Source organism: Engystomops pustulosus, chromosome 9 (assembly GCF_040894005.1).
Source record: "Engystomops pustulosus chromosome 9, aEngPut4.maternal, whole genome shotgun sequence".
Lineage (NCBI taxonomy): Eukaryota > Metazoa > Chordata > Amphibia > Anura > Leptodactylidae > Engystomops > Engystomops pustulosus.
Genome location: NC_092419.1, coordinates 36,902,154 through 36,919,709, shown reverse-complemented (window position 1 = coordinate 36,919,709; position 17,556 = coordinate 36,902,154). Strand labels below are relative to the sequence as shown.

Sequence of the window (17,556 nt, the reverse complement as noted above, 5' to 3'; positions counted from 1 at the left end):
CACTGCCCTCTCAGTAGATGGTAGCCCAGCACACACTGCCCTCTCAGTAGATAAGTAGCCCAGCACACACTGCCCTCTCAGTAGATGGTAGCCCAGCACACACTGCACTCTCAGTAGATGGTAGCCCAGCGCACACTGCCCTCTCAGTAGATAGGTAGCCCAGCACACACTGCCCTCTCAGTAGATAGGTAGCCCAGCACACACTGCCCCCTCAGTAGATAGGTAGCCCAGCACACACTGCACTCTCAGTAGATAGGTAGCTCAATACACACTGCCCCCTCATGTAGATAGGTAGCCTAGCACACACTGCCCACAAGTATATACGTATCCACCAAATACTCCTAATAGCTCCTATTCTAACTGGTATTCCTCAAACATATTGCTAGCATTCACCTCCTAACGTCATAGTGTATGCGCTGGGCAAGCAGATGGAAGAGGAGCTGCAGGGAGTGGAAGAATGGGAGAACTTTTATTTGAATGTGCTGTGGTCACTGTGCTGGGGCTACCTATATACTGAAAGGGGAGGGGGTGACTGCAGTGTGCTGGGGCTACCTATATACAGAAGGGGGGGGTGACTGTGTGTGCTGGGGCTACCTGTATACTGAAGAGTGGTGACTGCAGTGTACTGGGGCTACCAAGATACTGGAAGGGGGGGGGGGCTGCAATGTGCTGGGGCAACTTCTATACTGAAGGGGGAGGCTGCATGGTGCTGGGGCTATCTATATGCTGGAAGGGGGGGCTGCATTGTACTGGGGCTACCTATAAACTGAAGAGGCAGGGTGACTACAGTGTGCTGGGGCTACCTCTATACTGAAGGCGGAGGCTGCAGTGTGCTGGAGCTACCTTTATACTGCTGTGGGCTGCATTGTGCTGGGGCTACCTATATTTTGGGGAGGAGGCTACATTGTGCTGAAGATATCTATATACTACAGGGGGCTGAATTGTGCTAGGGATACCTATATATTGGGGATAAGGCTGTATTGTGCTGAGGATATCTATATACTGGGGGGGGGCATACACTGTAATCCATACATAAGTGCATGTCTCTATATTTTTATTTATTATTTGTGGGGGCTGTTCATGCTAAAAATCAGGGTGCATTGTATATATTTTTAATAACCTTGATTTTGTTTTAGATTTTCCCTGTACAACAAATGACATAGTAGCTGCCCTGGCCATACCAGACTAATAATCTAGTTTAAAAGACGATTCTAAATAATAGATGGGGGGATATTGTAAATACTTTCCTCAGGTGTCAGAAAACGCTGCATAAAAAAACACAACAACGCAAAGTAATGTATAGAGTGGTCAGACTGCTGTGCACTGTCTGCCTGTCACCAGTAGAGGGAGTACGCGGAGTCCGTGCCTGCGCTCGTTCATAGGTTACATGTCGCTCCTGACATAGGCCTCTAGGCGGCGCCCTAGTCCCATGCTTCCGGACTACAAGTCCCAGGATCCCCCGGGGTAGGAGGCAGCCCCTGACTAGCAGAGGCTGGGTCTAGGGCTCTGTACACACCCGGGCTTCCTCCTCCTGCAGCATGGCGGCTCTGCCCACACAATAGCCACTTCCCTGTGCGAGGGGCGGAGAGGGAGACATGGTGGCAGTGAGGAGGCGGGAGCTGTGTACATGCTGCAGTCTGCACTACTCTCCTCATCATTCATCTGCTGGCAGGGGGCACAGGAGGCTCTGCAGCATGTCTGTGCTGTAGCTCAGTGCCTTACAGCAGCCAGGATTGGGGATAGTGGTGAGCACCCCTCAGATGCCCAGGTGACCCCCCCACCCATTGCTCTGCAATGTTCCGACAGGTCTGCAGCCGCCTGGTGAGTATGTGCCATGTGCCCGGGTATAGATGTGGCTCTATCATTGTCTCATCACTACATCGTATATTGCGCCAGATTTATAAAAGTCACCACGACAATCCATCGCATGCCATGGCAGCATCAGAGGGCGGAAATTATCCGGGATAATGTTATATGTAATGATGATGCTCCCCAGTCATTGGATCGCTCTGTGCCGTGTTGCGTTTTCTCTTCGTATTGACAGATTGGTACCTGTGGACTAGGTAGGTGGCCAGGTGCATTGCAGTGCTGTTATTTCCTGGGTGACAGCACCGCCGGGGCACCCAGTCCTGTTATCATTGATAAAGAGCGCTGTCACTTTTCCATCGGATTGTGTGTAATGTCTCCAATCCGGGAATGGTCTTTAATCCTTACGGTGATGTGTATGTGGATGATCGGATGTGTCCACATAGATCCTACCCCTCTTCATTAGGGGGCTGCGTGTACCTGTGAGTAGCCCCCCTGCCTGGTGTCATCTGGCCGGGGGTCTCCGTTGCCATTGATTGCTGGTCTCCCTGTCTGTCTGCACACATTAGCCTTGGATTATGTTTGCGCCCCCCCCTCCCCATTCTCCTGGCACAGTAGGTGTTAGCAGACGCCCGCTTCCTCCCCCTACACACTATTGTTCTCCTGCTATGTACACACTTGTCATTGGCTGCATGCTCATGAATATCATCTGCTCTACACGTTGGGTCTCGCTGACTGATCTTACACACAGCCCAGATGAACGTGTCATTTGATGTGTGGAAATCGCCGCATGATACCAGACCTTGTGTCATCCCCTTCTGCAAAGTTGTTAAATTCTGTTCGGCTGGACATATACTTTCCAGCTTTGTCCCACGTACAGGGACGTATCCTCATATCAGATAGAAGGGGAGCTACACATGCGACTACTAAGACCACACGTGAAATGTGGCCCGATATGGATAGATATCTATTATGGGTGCATAATTGCTGCTCCATTGCAGTCCCATAACAAAAGACTATGTATTGATTGTGCATCTGGTGAAGATTTTTGCGGCCACTTTCATCCTTGGCAATGAATGAGAAAGCTGCCGTAGACTATAAGCTGTGGGTTTAGGGTGCTGGGCTGTCCGCAGGCTATTTGTCCCATTTATAAGGTCGGTCGTCGTGGAATCAGATCACCATAAATTCATCTATAATGCCCAGACAACAAAAACGCCAGAAGGTAGTAAGGTACCAAATAAAATATCGGAGTTGGAGCCCAGTACTAGTAAGGAGACCATCTCTATTTCCAGCTGATACATATATACATCCTGGTCGGTCTTCTAACACATGGATTCTGCTGACTGCACCCACATGGAAACAGACGAGAATTTGATATTCCTTGGAGCCACACAGGGCCCCCATGGACAGGCTGCTACACATGAAATCACAGGTTCTCATGAGAACTTTGTTATATAAGGCACCGAATAACTAAAAGCTTGTCCTTATGTTGCACAGGTTTAGGGCTCTGCACCGAACAATCTTAGTGCCAGTTTTAACTCCAATTATGGGTGTAGTGCCTCGTGATTTGCCCTGGTCTCCCTCGGTGCAGGGTCAGAACTCATGTTGTAAATGGACCGATGGCTGAGGCTCGGAGTCCTCCTTACTCTCCAGTAGAACTGACAGTAAACTAGTGGTTTTGAGTTCCCATTCTTGGGGACGGGTTCCCTTTAAGGAATTACTGATAATGCAGAATAGTCTTTCTAGTGACTTCACGGGGATCTTTAGATTTGCAGATGTCTGTAGTTTTTAGTGAAGTATTTATAGTATTGGGTACGTGTCTAGTCCGGGCTTCTTTATCCCACACTGTTCTCCTTTGATCTGCTCATCAGTATTAAACTGCTGTCCTGAAAGTGCCATAAAAGTGAATTTGTGTTCATCCTAGTGTGTTATTGTATGGGGGTATGGTAATTGAGGGCCCAAGTTCTCTTCATTGCTGGTGATCTCAGCAGTCGGACTGATGGGATACGTGTGCCCTAAACTTCTGGTAGAGAATAAATTACATTAGAATAAAAAAATGAAATTCAAACATGATGTGTGAACGTGGTCTAACTCTAGTGGCCACATCTATTGATCTATTGACTTCTGCAGGTCCCACTCTTGGGAGCTTTGATGATCAGCAGGTGGGTCAGGTCCCACTTCTTCAATTCTCATTGGATCCCTTGTTCATAATTTCAGGTCAGAGCACAAAATATATGGTAGAACAGGGTGAGGTGGTCCCCGTCATGTCCTGACGGAGGTCCTGATGGTGGTCCTTCCCTCTATGACTTCAGGAAGCCCTAATAGGATGTATAGAAGGTTTTTTTTTAACATAAAATTAGCAATATTTTTGTGCACAAACGCAGGAAAAGGTTGCATAAAGTGTTCGCCGTTTGGATTTGTCACAGCTTTGCAGTTAGATGCGCTGTGGGTTATCGCCGTTGCGTGGGGCTCATCATTGTGAGGTAAACACATGCAGTTTCCCTGTGGACCCCACTCCAGTAAGTGAAATTTATTCCTACAGGTTTCACATCTGAGCAGGAGAAAATGTTTGCAGCTGCATAAACGGCAAAGCAGATTTCCATAAAATAACAATGGGATGCGGAGCTGAATCTTGATTTGGTCATAAATCAGTTTACGAGAGCGCACAGGAGAGGTCAGAGGAGCCGGAGAACGCGCCAGAAGACGGTCACTGATGGATCTGTCTCTGCAGCTTGTGGTGTAGGGGAAAAACTAGCAGATACAGAAGCTAAACCACACAACATTATAATAAAAACCTAAAACAGACATGTTTATCCCCCCTATATAATAATCATCTCATGAATCCCCTGCCTCTCAGTACCCCAAAACAGCACTGTCTGCTCTAACGCTTCTCCATGGTTTGTGTAATACGTATCTAGTATGAGTGTCCGACGAGAGTGTCTCAGACATCGGAACCAGATTTTACCACATTAAGCTGCTGGTTCCCTCAGGTAGTGTATAAAGTGTCCTTTATAAAATTCTATATTTTATATGAAGTCTCTCCCATTTATTATTTTGTAAAAAAATCTGCTCCAAAGACATGTGACGGTGAACAGAAAAGCGTCATATTTGCTTGAGATGAGTCACAGGCTGCTGCAGAGGGAGGGTCACTTCAGACGCCCTTATCTTCAGTTCTGTAGCACCTAGAAACATGCAGCATTTGTCATATTCACAATAGAGATCTCTTCTTTCAGGTCGAGAGATCTGATTTACAGAATCGGAAATACAGATAGGTAAAGACATAAGTAAGCACTTTTTTTTTATCTACACCTCACATTTCCAGATATTGGGGCAGATTTATTGATCTGTTTACGACATAATTAGGTCGGAATTTGCACCAAAAAACGGTCAGGGTTACATTTATGAAGGATTTTAGCCAGTTTTCTGGTACTTTAAAGACTAGTATGTCGATACCGGTGTGGTTTGTGAAAAGCGTGTGTAGCTGCGCACCAAAAAGTCCATGTGCCAAAAAAATTTTTAAAAAATTGTCCCAGTTTAATAGTGTAAAATAAGCCATCAAATGCAACATATGACAAGACAATCTTATATTGCACCAGATTTACTATCCAGCATTAGACTCTTTTATGAATGTGCAGCAGAAGACTCAGGGTGATGACACATGTGGCGTTTTGAACGCGTTTTTGGCCCATTTTTAAGCAGTCCGTTAAAAACCGCATGTGTTAAAAAACGCATTCCTTTTTTGACAGGTTTGACCAATTATCTTAATTCAAACTGGTCAAAAACGCATGCATTTTTTGACGGACTGCTAAAAAATGGGCCAAAAACATGTTACTCGAACATATGCTGAACGTATGTCCCACACACTGGTGAGGAGGAGGGGTGACCCGCTACCCTCTCCATAGAGATGTACGGCTGGGCAAATGTTGAAATATAGGACATGTCCGATCTTTTCCCCCTGTACAGAGCGGTACGGTGCCACACATGTGCGGCCATTGCAGTCTATGGGGGGCGTACATACGTCCCCATACATTCGTGTGCGTGCAGCCTAATTACCACACTTTTGATAAATCTGCCTCATTAGAGAGCAGAACCGTTCTGAGCAGAGCTCCGCTTTCATTTTCCCAAAATTGATTATAAAGCTGAGATCTGAATGGTTTCCAGAACAGGTTTACCTCAGATACGTCTTATAAGATTGTGTTCATACATAGCGTTAACGAAAAGGATCACAACGCCTGAAGATATTCATTTTTAGGCATATTTCAAAGATAGAGGCTTCGGAAGGAACACTCCCCTGCAACCTCTAAATTTGACTCATCTAAGGCAAAATATTACTCTTCTCTGCTCATGTTTACATGACTTTGGAGGTAAACGGGTGAGGTTTCACATAAAAGAGTAGTTTAATGGGGTAAAATCTGGTGACTGCTTCCCATTCAAGTACGGACCTTGGCAGCAATTGGCAGGGGTCTGGGGAGAGGTGGGTATCGCTTTTATTTAAGACTCCATAGAAGTGATACTATGCAGGATTGGTGGGTCTATTCCCAGGGGTTTGTGTGAGATTCCCAGATTGGTGAGTAGTGGGATCATCCCCTTTAAGGGAATATTTCTAGATAAATCTTGAAGTTTCTTTTTATAATTTTTTTTTTTTTTTAATGAAAATAAATGTTCCATTGTTGCTGCGGGGAGGTCTAGCTTTAGGTGTGGCGTATCTGTGCGAGGATGGGTCAGAGGACAGTGGCGGGCCGCCAGCCATTCACAGCACATGGATGTTATGGGGTCCTAGGGAGGCAGCGGCTCGTTTACTACTGTGCTGTCTCTGAACATGACCGCTCATGAACGCTCAGAAGAAGAAGAGGTTTATGATGGCGGGACAGCTAATAGAAATGATAAGGTAAGAGGTTGAGGGGTGAATCTGGACACATCTCTGCTGTCTGGTTGTATTGTACTATAAGATCTGGGGGTCTCTAGCGGCTGCTGGATATAATATCCTGACTGTTATATTGAGGTGTCCTGTCTGTCTCCATACCTCACTTCAGGTGCTCACAGTTTGGTACTTTATATTATATTATATATTCATTTCTAAGCTAAATACTGCCTTTTAGTAATATAGAGACGCTGTATAAAACCCAGAAATTGCTGGTTGATGGATGTATGTGAGAAGAGTTCATGTCTGCTGACCAGAAAGGAGGAAGTGGTGGGTGTAGGACAATGACCACATCCTGGCTGGAGGACTCGTCACCTCTGTATAGACTGGGGACTGTCTTTGTCTCATACCTTGTAATCTCCCTTTTTCGTCGATAACAGCTTTTGTCCTTTTGCCTGAGCGGTTGTATTGGCTTGTAGTGAATAAATATCCTTCATATCGCTGCTGCGTCATACTACACGGGTGACTACAGGTGGTTGTATGATGATTAATTCCTTTATCTACAGGACCCTAGACATAACCAAGAAAGCAGAAATGGAGAAACCTATCCAGCGTTCAGATGTTTGGCAGAAAACCCTTCCTCAGTACTATACATAGATACACATTCTGGGCTGAGGGTGCAGGTTTTTTTTCCAGTGGGGAGGAATAAATAACCAGTGGCCATTACGACTTACAGTACAAGGGATTGAGCTGCGTTAGACTCTGAAAAAACGCTAAACTTATTCGGACACCTTGCATTTTACCTCAGGTATTTGTGGGCCAAGTGTTCATGTATTCAGTCATAAACATAATCCTCTCACAACTATGAACAACTTATTCCAGTGAAAGCTCAGCTGCGTCTACCACACACGTGTATGAACACATTATATATACGTGAAAGTAGCACACGTACAGCAAACCCATGGGCCGAGACCCGATTCACCCACTGGGCGAGTATCGGATGATACAGAAATTCTTAACATGGGATGAAGCTGAATATTTTCTTTGGGACGCTCCCCTCTGTGTCCGAAGGCTCCCTGGCTGTGATTCCTGAATACATATGTGCGTTGTGTGTCTGGCTGTAATTCCGCTTCCATATAATTACTAGGCTGCAGGAATATTCCTCTAAGTTACTGGGAACACCTCGCCTTTACCTCTTCCATGCTTTTATTTTCTTCTGTAATCCACTGATCCTCCTAAACTCCAAAGTAAAGCGTATTACATCATGGGTGATCCACCCTTCCTCACCTAAGAAAGCCTGGCAATCTGCGGGTGACGTATCCGCGTGTAACCCTTCAGTGTCCTCATTGTGTAATCCTGGCTCAGCTCAATACCTCTCTACTGCATGTCATAGGGAAGTTTCAGGAACTTTTATTCTTTGTGACAAAACACATCATCCTGAGCTGTGATTAGTGTCATCACGAGACTCATCACTACTACGAGTCACCGGTGGGTGTCCCATACTTGGCTTGTCTTAGGTGAGGCAGTATCTCTACCACAACAATGACTATGTGACTCCTTCATTGTAGGGACACACCCCCACGACTCCAGGTACTGGATGAGCATGAATACAATGGGCGGTATTCAAACCTAAAACCATAAGACTCATAGTTATTGTAGATATTTCTTTAATAGTGTGGAGAAAGGTCTCAAAACGTGTGAAAAATGGGATTTTCAAAAAGGGTGTAGGCCTTGCTTTATAGATCAGTTGAGTCTCCCACCTCTTTGTAGGGTACGTGATCCTACCTTAAAGGAAATTTCAAAAATCCATCCAGGGGCACTTACCCATCGATTCCGGCACAATGATAATCTTCTTCTATTTGTTATCCAGTCCTTCCTTCTCAAAATCAACAAATTTATGCTAATTAGTCAAAATGTCTTTAGTTGGTGTTACCAGAGCCCCTCTGTGCTGTATCTTCACAGGCTTTTACACTGTTCATGGAGCATCACTCCCCCCACCCCCTTTATGTATGTTGAAACTTCCTCTGCTGCTGTTAGGTTACAGCAGGCAGAGGCAGACCGGAAGTGTTAAGGGAGAAGAGGGGCTATGTGAGGCAGAAGGAAGAAGACCCTGGATAACTATTATAAGAATATTACCACCGTCATGGGTGCAAAATCCCTCTTAAAGTCATGGTAGGGATCTCTCCATGAGTTACTATTATGTAGCCTCCAGCGTTGGCCTTCCCCAGTCTCCATTCATACCACCATTGTATCTGAGTTTTGGCCTGTATTGCATTGTTTGGAATCCTAATGATGTTTCAATGAGACCCAACTGAGCCGGTGTGTGACTGGAGGTCTGCTGTGGGCCGTCTCTGTTGAGCAGGAGGGATCGGTGACTAGGCCCAGCTCATGTACGTGTGCCGTCACACAGAGGGGATTGTAATAGGACACACGGTGTTGAGTAAGATTTCTTCCTAGTGTTTGTGTTGTGTGGCTTCTATTACACAGGTAATTGTTCGCTTGTACTGACTTGTACCCGGGGAGAAATGTTGAAGGGTAAGTTCTTCCGCTTCTTCACATGTCTTCAGGCTACTTCCCTGTCTTCACTAACTCTGTAGAAAATCCTCCCATCGGAGCCTCTGCTGATGTATTGTTGTCTTATGAGAGCCATGGACGTGCAGAGCAAACTCAGAAAATTAATTAATTTGATATCATAAAGGGATATAAAGTAATATAAGTGTTCGGAAAAAACCTAGTAGAAGTATGAAGATGGTTTCCTGTATACAATACCACCGATTTATATATGGGGATCACCCTACTGGGGATCTAGACATGGCCACTGATTGGCTGAATGAACTATTTCCCCTTTTAATCACCTTAGCAGCAGATTCCCATCTTGAGAACGGAGGTTGTCCTACTGAAGAGGGCTCAGCATGGGCTCATTAAGAGAGTCAGAGTGCCCAATCGTGAAATGGGTCGGAGTGAGGACACTAAGCTATACCCTTTGGATATAACATAAATGTCCATTTACTGTATATGGAATTATACCTTTTAAAAGGATCAACTTTAAAAAAAAAAAAAAAACTTTAGAAATGATGCAAATGAGTCCGAGCTGCTGTTCCTGGTTATGGAGTTTCACCCTCTTTTGTTCTTGTGAATGTTTACTTGACGTCCGCCCAAATATCTTGCGTGGGACAGGCAGCCGCAAGCAGAAGGCTCTTTACTTGTAGCCGGCAGATGGATAGTCTGGTCTGCATGCAGGTGTAGGAAAGCATCATGTACTATGTGTACATGTGCTTATTCATTTATCAGTATCTTTTCCCAATTCCGTGCTCTGAAATTCGCTCAAAATCCATGAACCAGAGACACTTACTCCTTGCTTCTAAAATCAACTTTTAAAATTATGCTAATGAGGGGGAGGTTAGAAAAAACTGCAGCATCAGAGATAGGGTTCATCTTGGACAACCCCTTTATGCATTATGTGGAATGTCAGAAATATTTATTTATTTATTTTTTAGGAAAATCTCATTGTACTTTAGGAAATGTTTATGTGAAGGGAAAAAAATATTCCATTGGAAATCTGGTGAGCAGGCAAATGTCCAGCCCTGGTCTACAAGTAACTCCCTAACATGCACCAGCTAAGGCTACGCTCACAAACTCTGTGTATAATAGACTGCAGTCAGATAAGATATCATTCAAGGTTTAGATCACCTGATCGTACATTTCTTTTAGTCTTAGCTCTTTACCTTTCAACAAGCTTTGCAGGAATCTGTATTCCAGTGCGTGTGACCCTATTCCTGGTTATTATGTGACTTTTAGTTGAATCTGCAGTGTGGTAATGATTTATACAACATTTTTGGAAAGTTTGTGACCATTTAATGGAAATTTACCATAAAAAATCCAGCATAGTAAACCAGGAGCACTGTATGAGGAGGGAGAAAGTGTAACGGCCTGTGAAGCTGCAGCATGGAGGGGATCTGGTAACACCTCCAGTAACCCTTCCGGCTCATTAGCTTAATTTTGAGTTGATTTTAGCAGGAATGAGGCCATGGATAATAAATATAAGAAGATAACCACAATCACAGAGCCTGGATCTATGAGTAAGTGTCCCTGGTTTATCATGATGGATTTTGATGGTAGTTTCTCTTTCTGTTCACATTTTGGGTCCAATCATTCTTTTAAAAAAATGCACCAGATTTTATATGCTTATAATTGTCCTGCATGTTCTTGTGTGTTGAAGGCTTGACCGGTCAGGTAGAGATTTTTAGCAGTGGTTTTAGGGCCTACACAATGTTCTTTGACAATTGCCTTTACCTCTATATGGTAAAATCTCTGTTATTTCTTCTTGCGGGCATCTTTTAGCTTTGCCAACATGTCGTGTCATGATCCAGAAATAGTGACTGATGTTTCTTAGGCCGGCTGCCATGAAATTCTTATAAATGTAATACGAGATAATATCCTTGGAAAGGCTTCTAGCTCTTGAAGGGTTGTAGAAAAGTCCATCTTTACGTGCTGTGTGCATTGTGTAGTCTCTACCACCAAGTCTTTCCACTCCATCCAGAGTAATCTGCCTGGAAATCAAAGGGATTTTCTCGGAATACTTATGGCCTCTGTTGGGTTGGGCTTTTTGGGGTTGACTCTAAACACCAGTTATTCCAGGTGGTAGAAGGGATTCCTTGTATCCCAGGCTGGCTGCACCCTGTATGGGCACCCTGACTAATTACTACTAATTACTATAGAACTTTATCGCTTTTTAAAGTTTTACTTTGGTGACTATGAATCATGCTGAAATTGACTTGTGGAGGTACCGAACATGAAAGCCTTGCGTGTCACTTCTCATAATATCTTGTATATATATATATATATATATATATATATATATATATATATATATATATATATATATATATATATATATATATATATATATATATATAAGACGCCTCCGGACGCTGCCACTTGTAAAGCCATCGCCTCCAGATGATCAGGGAAATGTGGAATGATAAAACTTACCAACTATTGACCAATTGTCTGGTTTTGGAGAAGTAATTGGACGTCTGGAAGAGAAGGGAAGCCATTTATGCAGGCAATAACGTCTATGAATTATTCCCGTAACATGACTAAATCTATACAGTCGGCTCCGTAATAAACATTGGGATGCGAAAGTGACCATGACAAGTTACAGGAAGTTTTCTCACTGCCGTGATGCAAGCGCTGGATGAACTGACGTGACTCCCAGACTTAGTCATGCTGAATCGTGAATACTCAGGGCTGATGTTTTCACTTGGTTTTACCTTTGCCCAACTAAATGTGCCTATAAGCATCTTGTGATGCCAGAAATGCCCCCACATAGTGCATGATATATTTTATTTTTTGCCACGTTTGTGCTCCGATATGTGGAAGCCGATTGTCAGACATAAATATTGTTCTTAAAGGGGTTTTCAGGGGTTAAAAATATTGATGACCTATTGTAAAGGTTTTGGGTTTGGGCAGTTTTATGGGGAGTGCCAGCTCCCATAGATCAGCTGATACACAGTTAATAGATCAGGGAGCAGACGGCTCCGTTCTCTGTGTAGTGGGCAGACTAGGTTACTGCAGATCGGCTCCCATTTATTTAAAATCTGCAGAAAGATGGTTTATCCACTATTCCAATAACAAACTGTTCTGTTTTCCAATTTTTGGTTGCTGGGAGTTGGATCCACAACAATCTGATAATGATGACCTGTACTCAGGGTAGGTGGTTTCTATTTAGTTTGGGAACCCCTTTAATATTATTTGGTGGTCAATATAATAATAGGTGATCAGAATGTTGTATTGAATAGGATCTTCGCCCAATCCACGGGCACAACATCTGAGATAAGAGGCCTCAATGCTTGAATAAGGCCTGTTGCACACGACCATGTGCCATAAGGGCTGCAGACAGGGAGGTTTGGGTCTGGTTTCATGGGGGGTGAGATGGCATCTGGCTCTGTCATGGGACGGTGAGACACGGCTGCCTCGCTCCATTCCTGCATAGTAGGAGTCAATGGCGGGCATGATGAGGCTTCTCACCCAGACTTGGTCATACATACTATACACTGATCGTTATCCACAATCAGCTATAGTTTGCCCAGAGGTAGGGTGCATGCCTAACATAAACCCGACTCCAAGGTAAACCGCAAATGAAGAATCCAAGGAGCAGCACTCCAATGGAGCCATGGAGGGGCAGAAATGTAGGTTATTTCCTGTTGGTGAGTAAAGCATTCATACTTTATTGGAGTGCTGCTTCCTTCTTAATTTCTGATCATTCTCTAAGATATCATGCAGGTTTCCATGTGGAGCTACAACATCACTGTCCTATTAATGTATAGACCTCACAAGACCATCTCGAGATAAGTCTTGAGGTCACTTAAACACAAGAAAGATCAAATGGAGATCAGGAAACCTTTGAGGTCAAATGAATTATTTGATATGTTCCTCAAACCATTTATTAACACAGTGTGCATTATTATACTGAAAGAGGACACCTGTATTAGAGCTTCATAGTGCTATGAAGGGGAGTACATGGTCTGCAATGTTTTCTAGGTGGAACATGTCAAAGTAAGGCTCAAGATTTCCCAGGAGAACAATACCCAGTGCATTACACTTCCTCTGTTGGCTTACCTTCTCTCCATGGTGCGTCAGGTAAGGATAGACGCACACCCCCTGCCCACACGATGTAGAAAAAAGTGTGATATATCAGCCTAACTGCTTCAGCTTCCACATTGCCCGGTTGTGCTGCATGCCCGTTGTAGATCCTATGAGATAGCATGAGCCTTGAATCCTCATGACCCTTTTGCTGGTTCACCACTTGTTCTTCTATGCTCTACTTTTAGTAGTTACTAAAAATTGTATACAGTACCAGGATCAGGCACAACGCATGCCATTTTGGAGATACTCTAACCGTGTTGTCTGGTGGTCACCATTTGGCCAAAGTTCCTTACATCTGCCATGTTCCTTATTCCAGTCTATCAACTTTAAAGCTGTCCACCTGCTGCCTAATTTTTTCTGACCTTCTGACCATTGTCATTGACCCTCACATCATGACACCGGTCAGAGGGTCATGGTCATAGCTGATATACGGCATACAGGAGTATGTAATAGGGTATATATACTGAAGTAAAAACTGCGGCGTTTGGGCAAGTTTAGGTATGGGAGCTTTGGGTATTTTGATCACTGCTGACTCTCCATGTGTATTTTTAGCCCTCGTTATTACCATATCATGTCAGTACAATACTAAACCTCATATATCTTTTACACCTTTTCTCGCTAAGGAACGTCCCGTTTTCGGGCTGTTCTCTCTGCAGAGAAATGTTTTATCCGAAGAAAGAGATGAACCTTGAATTATAAATGAAGAAAAAAAAATCTAAAAAGGCAGATTTTTCACTGCTTTCTGTAATAAAAGCACGTTTCTGAGCATTGGAGCTTCTTTTATTCTTGGAGGGAAGAGTCTTTCATTATGGCCTGCATTGTGATCATCTGCCCAAAATGATAAAGCTGTGTTCTCATATTGTTCCTCCTATGTGACTGCTTCAGTATTTGGCGCTGGTTCTGGTTGCTCTTTGTGCAACTTTTGTGTCCCACACAAATAGTCAATGTTAAATCCCATATGCTTTATCTTTCAGGCCTTTTGCTGGGAGCCACCAGATAAGTGTTGGGTGGGTCATACTACATGCTCTACAAGCTGTTACTTGCACTTTTACAAAGAATTCCTCTGACATTTTCTGTGTATTGGGTGTATACATTTTTCTGGACTTTCTCTGTAATATGTCTCTTTGTCAAGTTGAGAAAGAACTTTGGTGAAGAGTATTGTTCAAGCTGCGGATGTTCAGCAACTCCTCTCCATACCCCAACTTCACAAGGAAACACCATTTATTAATTCTTCAGCAATATGTCATACTCCAGCAAGTGAGCTCTAGATATGTGGAGTGGTTTACAAGGGCCTCCCTTTAGAAAGTTGTAGGGTTGGGTAAATCTGTATTCTGTGGGAGGTAAATGTTGTCTGACTTCTTTGACTAATACTTACAACTATGAACCCAATAAATCACCCCTAGTGGAGAGCTGCACCAGGTGGAAGCAACTTACAACCACCTGGATGTCCATCTGTTAATAGGGGGTGTCAATAAGTCATGTGTCCTTAAAGGGAACCTATCAGCAGAAATTGACCACTACCAGTATGTCATCAAGCAGCTGAACACCTTCTAGATCATGTCTGTTTCATGGCCCAGCACAGTGGCATCGTCCAGAAAATCAACTTTGAACTGACATGTAATTTGGGTGTATTAAGTCAAGGAGGCGCAGAGTTTAACACTGAAGTCAAGCTTTCCTCAACTCAGAATGCCCCTTGTGCTGTAATTGATGGACCTGCATACAGACACCCCACTAACCAGATATCCTTCATTCTGAGGTGAGGAGAACTTGACTTCAATGATGAACCACCACACTGAGCCATGAAAGAGACAGATTCGTAAGTTGTTACTCTGCTTCACATTGTTATTCTGCTTCACATTGTTATTCTGCTTCACATTGTTATTCTGCTTCACAGCATAACCCAAAAGTTATAAAGATTTTACCAAATTGTAATTTTCCATAGTGTAAGTACAGGATGTATATGGTGACCAGCCTGGTAGCTGTCATCACATGGAGGAGCATGTGACAAGTGGTAGAAATCATAAGTAGAACTGTTACATGAAGTCTATAGCCTCTGCTGTGTGAAGGGTTACTAGCTTTTCTGCACAGTGCATAAAATGCAGAGTCTAAGGTCGGGGAGGGATGCAGCATTAGGTGACAAGAGACAGAGAAAGTTTAGATCTTGTACCTCCCTATTCTTTGAAGAAAAAAGTTGTTCTACATACCAAGAGCTATTGATTTGTGAAAAAAAACAATAACTTTACAGATGTGCTTTAAGTCAGGGACTGGCTGTATTCCAGTTATCATGGTGACCCGGTTTCTAGATCTAGGACAACCCTGATTTGAGTTTTATCCAGTTTATGTACTTTTCTTCTGGCCTAGTTGAGTTAAATCTAAAATGCTATTGTATTCCAGGTTGCCTTCTCATTCCTTCCTGTATATAGCAGCTATGGATCCTGTCTGGGACAAGCACTTTATTTGATAATGAGCGTCTGATCTGCATTAAGTTGCATTACTGCAGGGTTCACATCCTGAAGTCCTCGAGCCTCTTCAGAGCTGTTAGTACACATTTCTTCCCCCCTCCATTATTAACAGACGAGGGACTTGGTAAAAAGACTTTAGAGGCTCTTGGCAGGAGTTCTCCGATCGGAAGCCTCCTCTTGACGTGGACGGTTGATGCAGGATTTCTTTAGATTGATGAGGACGCTTAGGTTTGAGAATTGCCCATTTGGCTCGGTTTGTGTTAACAAAACCGTTGTCATTCCCAAATGTGAGCGTTCAGACGGATTCTGTCTCACGAGACGCCTTCTGTCTCCAAGATCGCAGCTCTGTTTTCTTCCAGCAATGTAGAACAGATAGTCACACTGCTGAATTCTCTCTTCAAGGCAGCGATGACCTTCAACAATTACCGAGTCTTACGGAGCCGTCTCTGCTTGTTCTGAAGAATAGTTACAATTAATGTTAATCATTGTTTGTCCGTCACATTCCACAAAGAAATTGTTTTACTACTTGTACAATTTATTTTATGACTCGATGTGCTATAAGCGAGACGCGCTTAATGGATGGGATAATGGACAACTTATGCTATTCGTTTTTTAATGGGGCACGCCAAGGAATCAAGTCATCAGAGGATGCCACCCCCCATGTTGGTCTTTACCTTAGGTTTCCCTTTTGCTTTCAATATTTGATCCATTTATGCTTTTTGTGACCTCCTGGTTTTATCAAAGTAGAGAGAAACGTAAGCGAGTGATAGATACTTGCCGCAGGATTATCTCCTTGAGGAACAAAGTATATGGGGCATAGTAAAATTCATCTTCTTTGTTTTCTACAGTCAGTCTCTTGGAAGAGAGTTATAGGGGTTGTACCACAGGGGGAATAGCAATCTGATCCAAGCAAACGGACCCCCCCCCCCCCCCCACGTGCGATCAGATCCCTACAGATTATGAGAATGGGGTCTTGTTTTCAGTAATTGAATGAATCGGCAGGTTGAGAAATTGTCTGCAGCGTTCAATATTATCGGAGATGTGAGATGAGCGCTGTGCTCATCTATTACTGACACTTCTATAGTAGTGAATGTAGAATGTTTGGAAGCTAGTGAGTGGAGACTAGCCTCTATGAGGTCTCCCATACACTGCATGTAGGAAGAAGAAGAGAATCTCCTCCATCAGAAGGGTCATGTAGGACATTAAAGAGAAGTAACTACTTGTATTAATGTGCATATGGTAATTTGGGACGTTTGTTTAGTATCCTGAACACCCGGTACGGCCAGGGTTGTTTAGATTTTGGAAGGAAACTACCACGATGCACACATGAATGACAGACGTACGTAAACTGGCCTTGTACCTTCTACAATATTTCCTCTTCAGGGTCTCTCCAGTGTTTTGATGGTCTTTGCTCGGAGATCTATTTGTGTTCATAGATGAAAGGCTTGGGTTTCCCGCTGTTTGTTATCCTGGTGTCCACTGACCTTTATCTTCTCCAGTCTAATATGTGCACAATTCTGCTGGGATTTTCACCCTATGAATATTATATACATATTCTAATGTTCTCTCCTATAATTAGACTCTATTTTTACCTCCTGGGTTTATAATTGGTGTTTTTGGAAGCATAATTCAGAAACGTGGCAATTACACAGAGGCCTTTCTTCTATTCTGAGCGGCCGGTCTTGGTTCTGCCTGTGTATAATGGGCGTTTTTATAGACTCCTAATGTATTCCCTCTACTACTGCTGAGCGGCGGCAGCTCGAATCCATTATTGTAGAT

The 17,556-nt window shown here is 43.6% G+C and overlaps 1 protein-coding gene across 1 annotated transcript in view; it reads left to right on the top strand.

The window, feature by feature from the left end:
• The first annotated feature begins 1,388 nt into the window (after nucleotides 1–1,388).
• ATP11C (ATPase phospholipid transporting 11C) overlaps nucleotides 1,389–17,556 on the top strand; it is an 82,634-nt gene continuing 66,466 nt past the window's right edge. Inside the window, exon 1 of the mRNA XM_072123970.1 lies at nucleotides 1,389–1,821. Within this exon, the coding sequence (XP_071980071.1) occupies nucleotides 1,795–1,821 (27 nt within the window). The 5' untranslated portion in view covers nucleotides 1,389–1,794. The remainder of the gene's footprint in view (nucleotides 1,822–17,556) is intronic.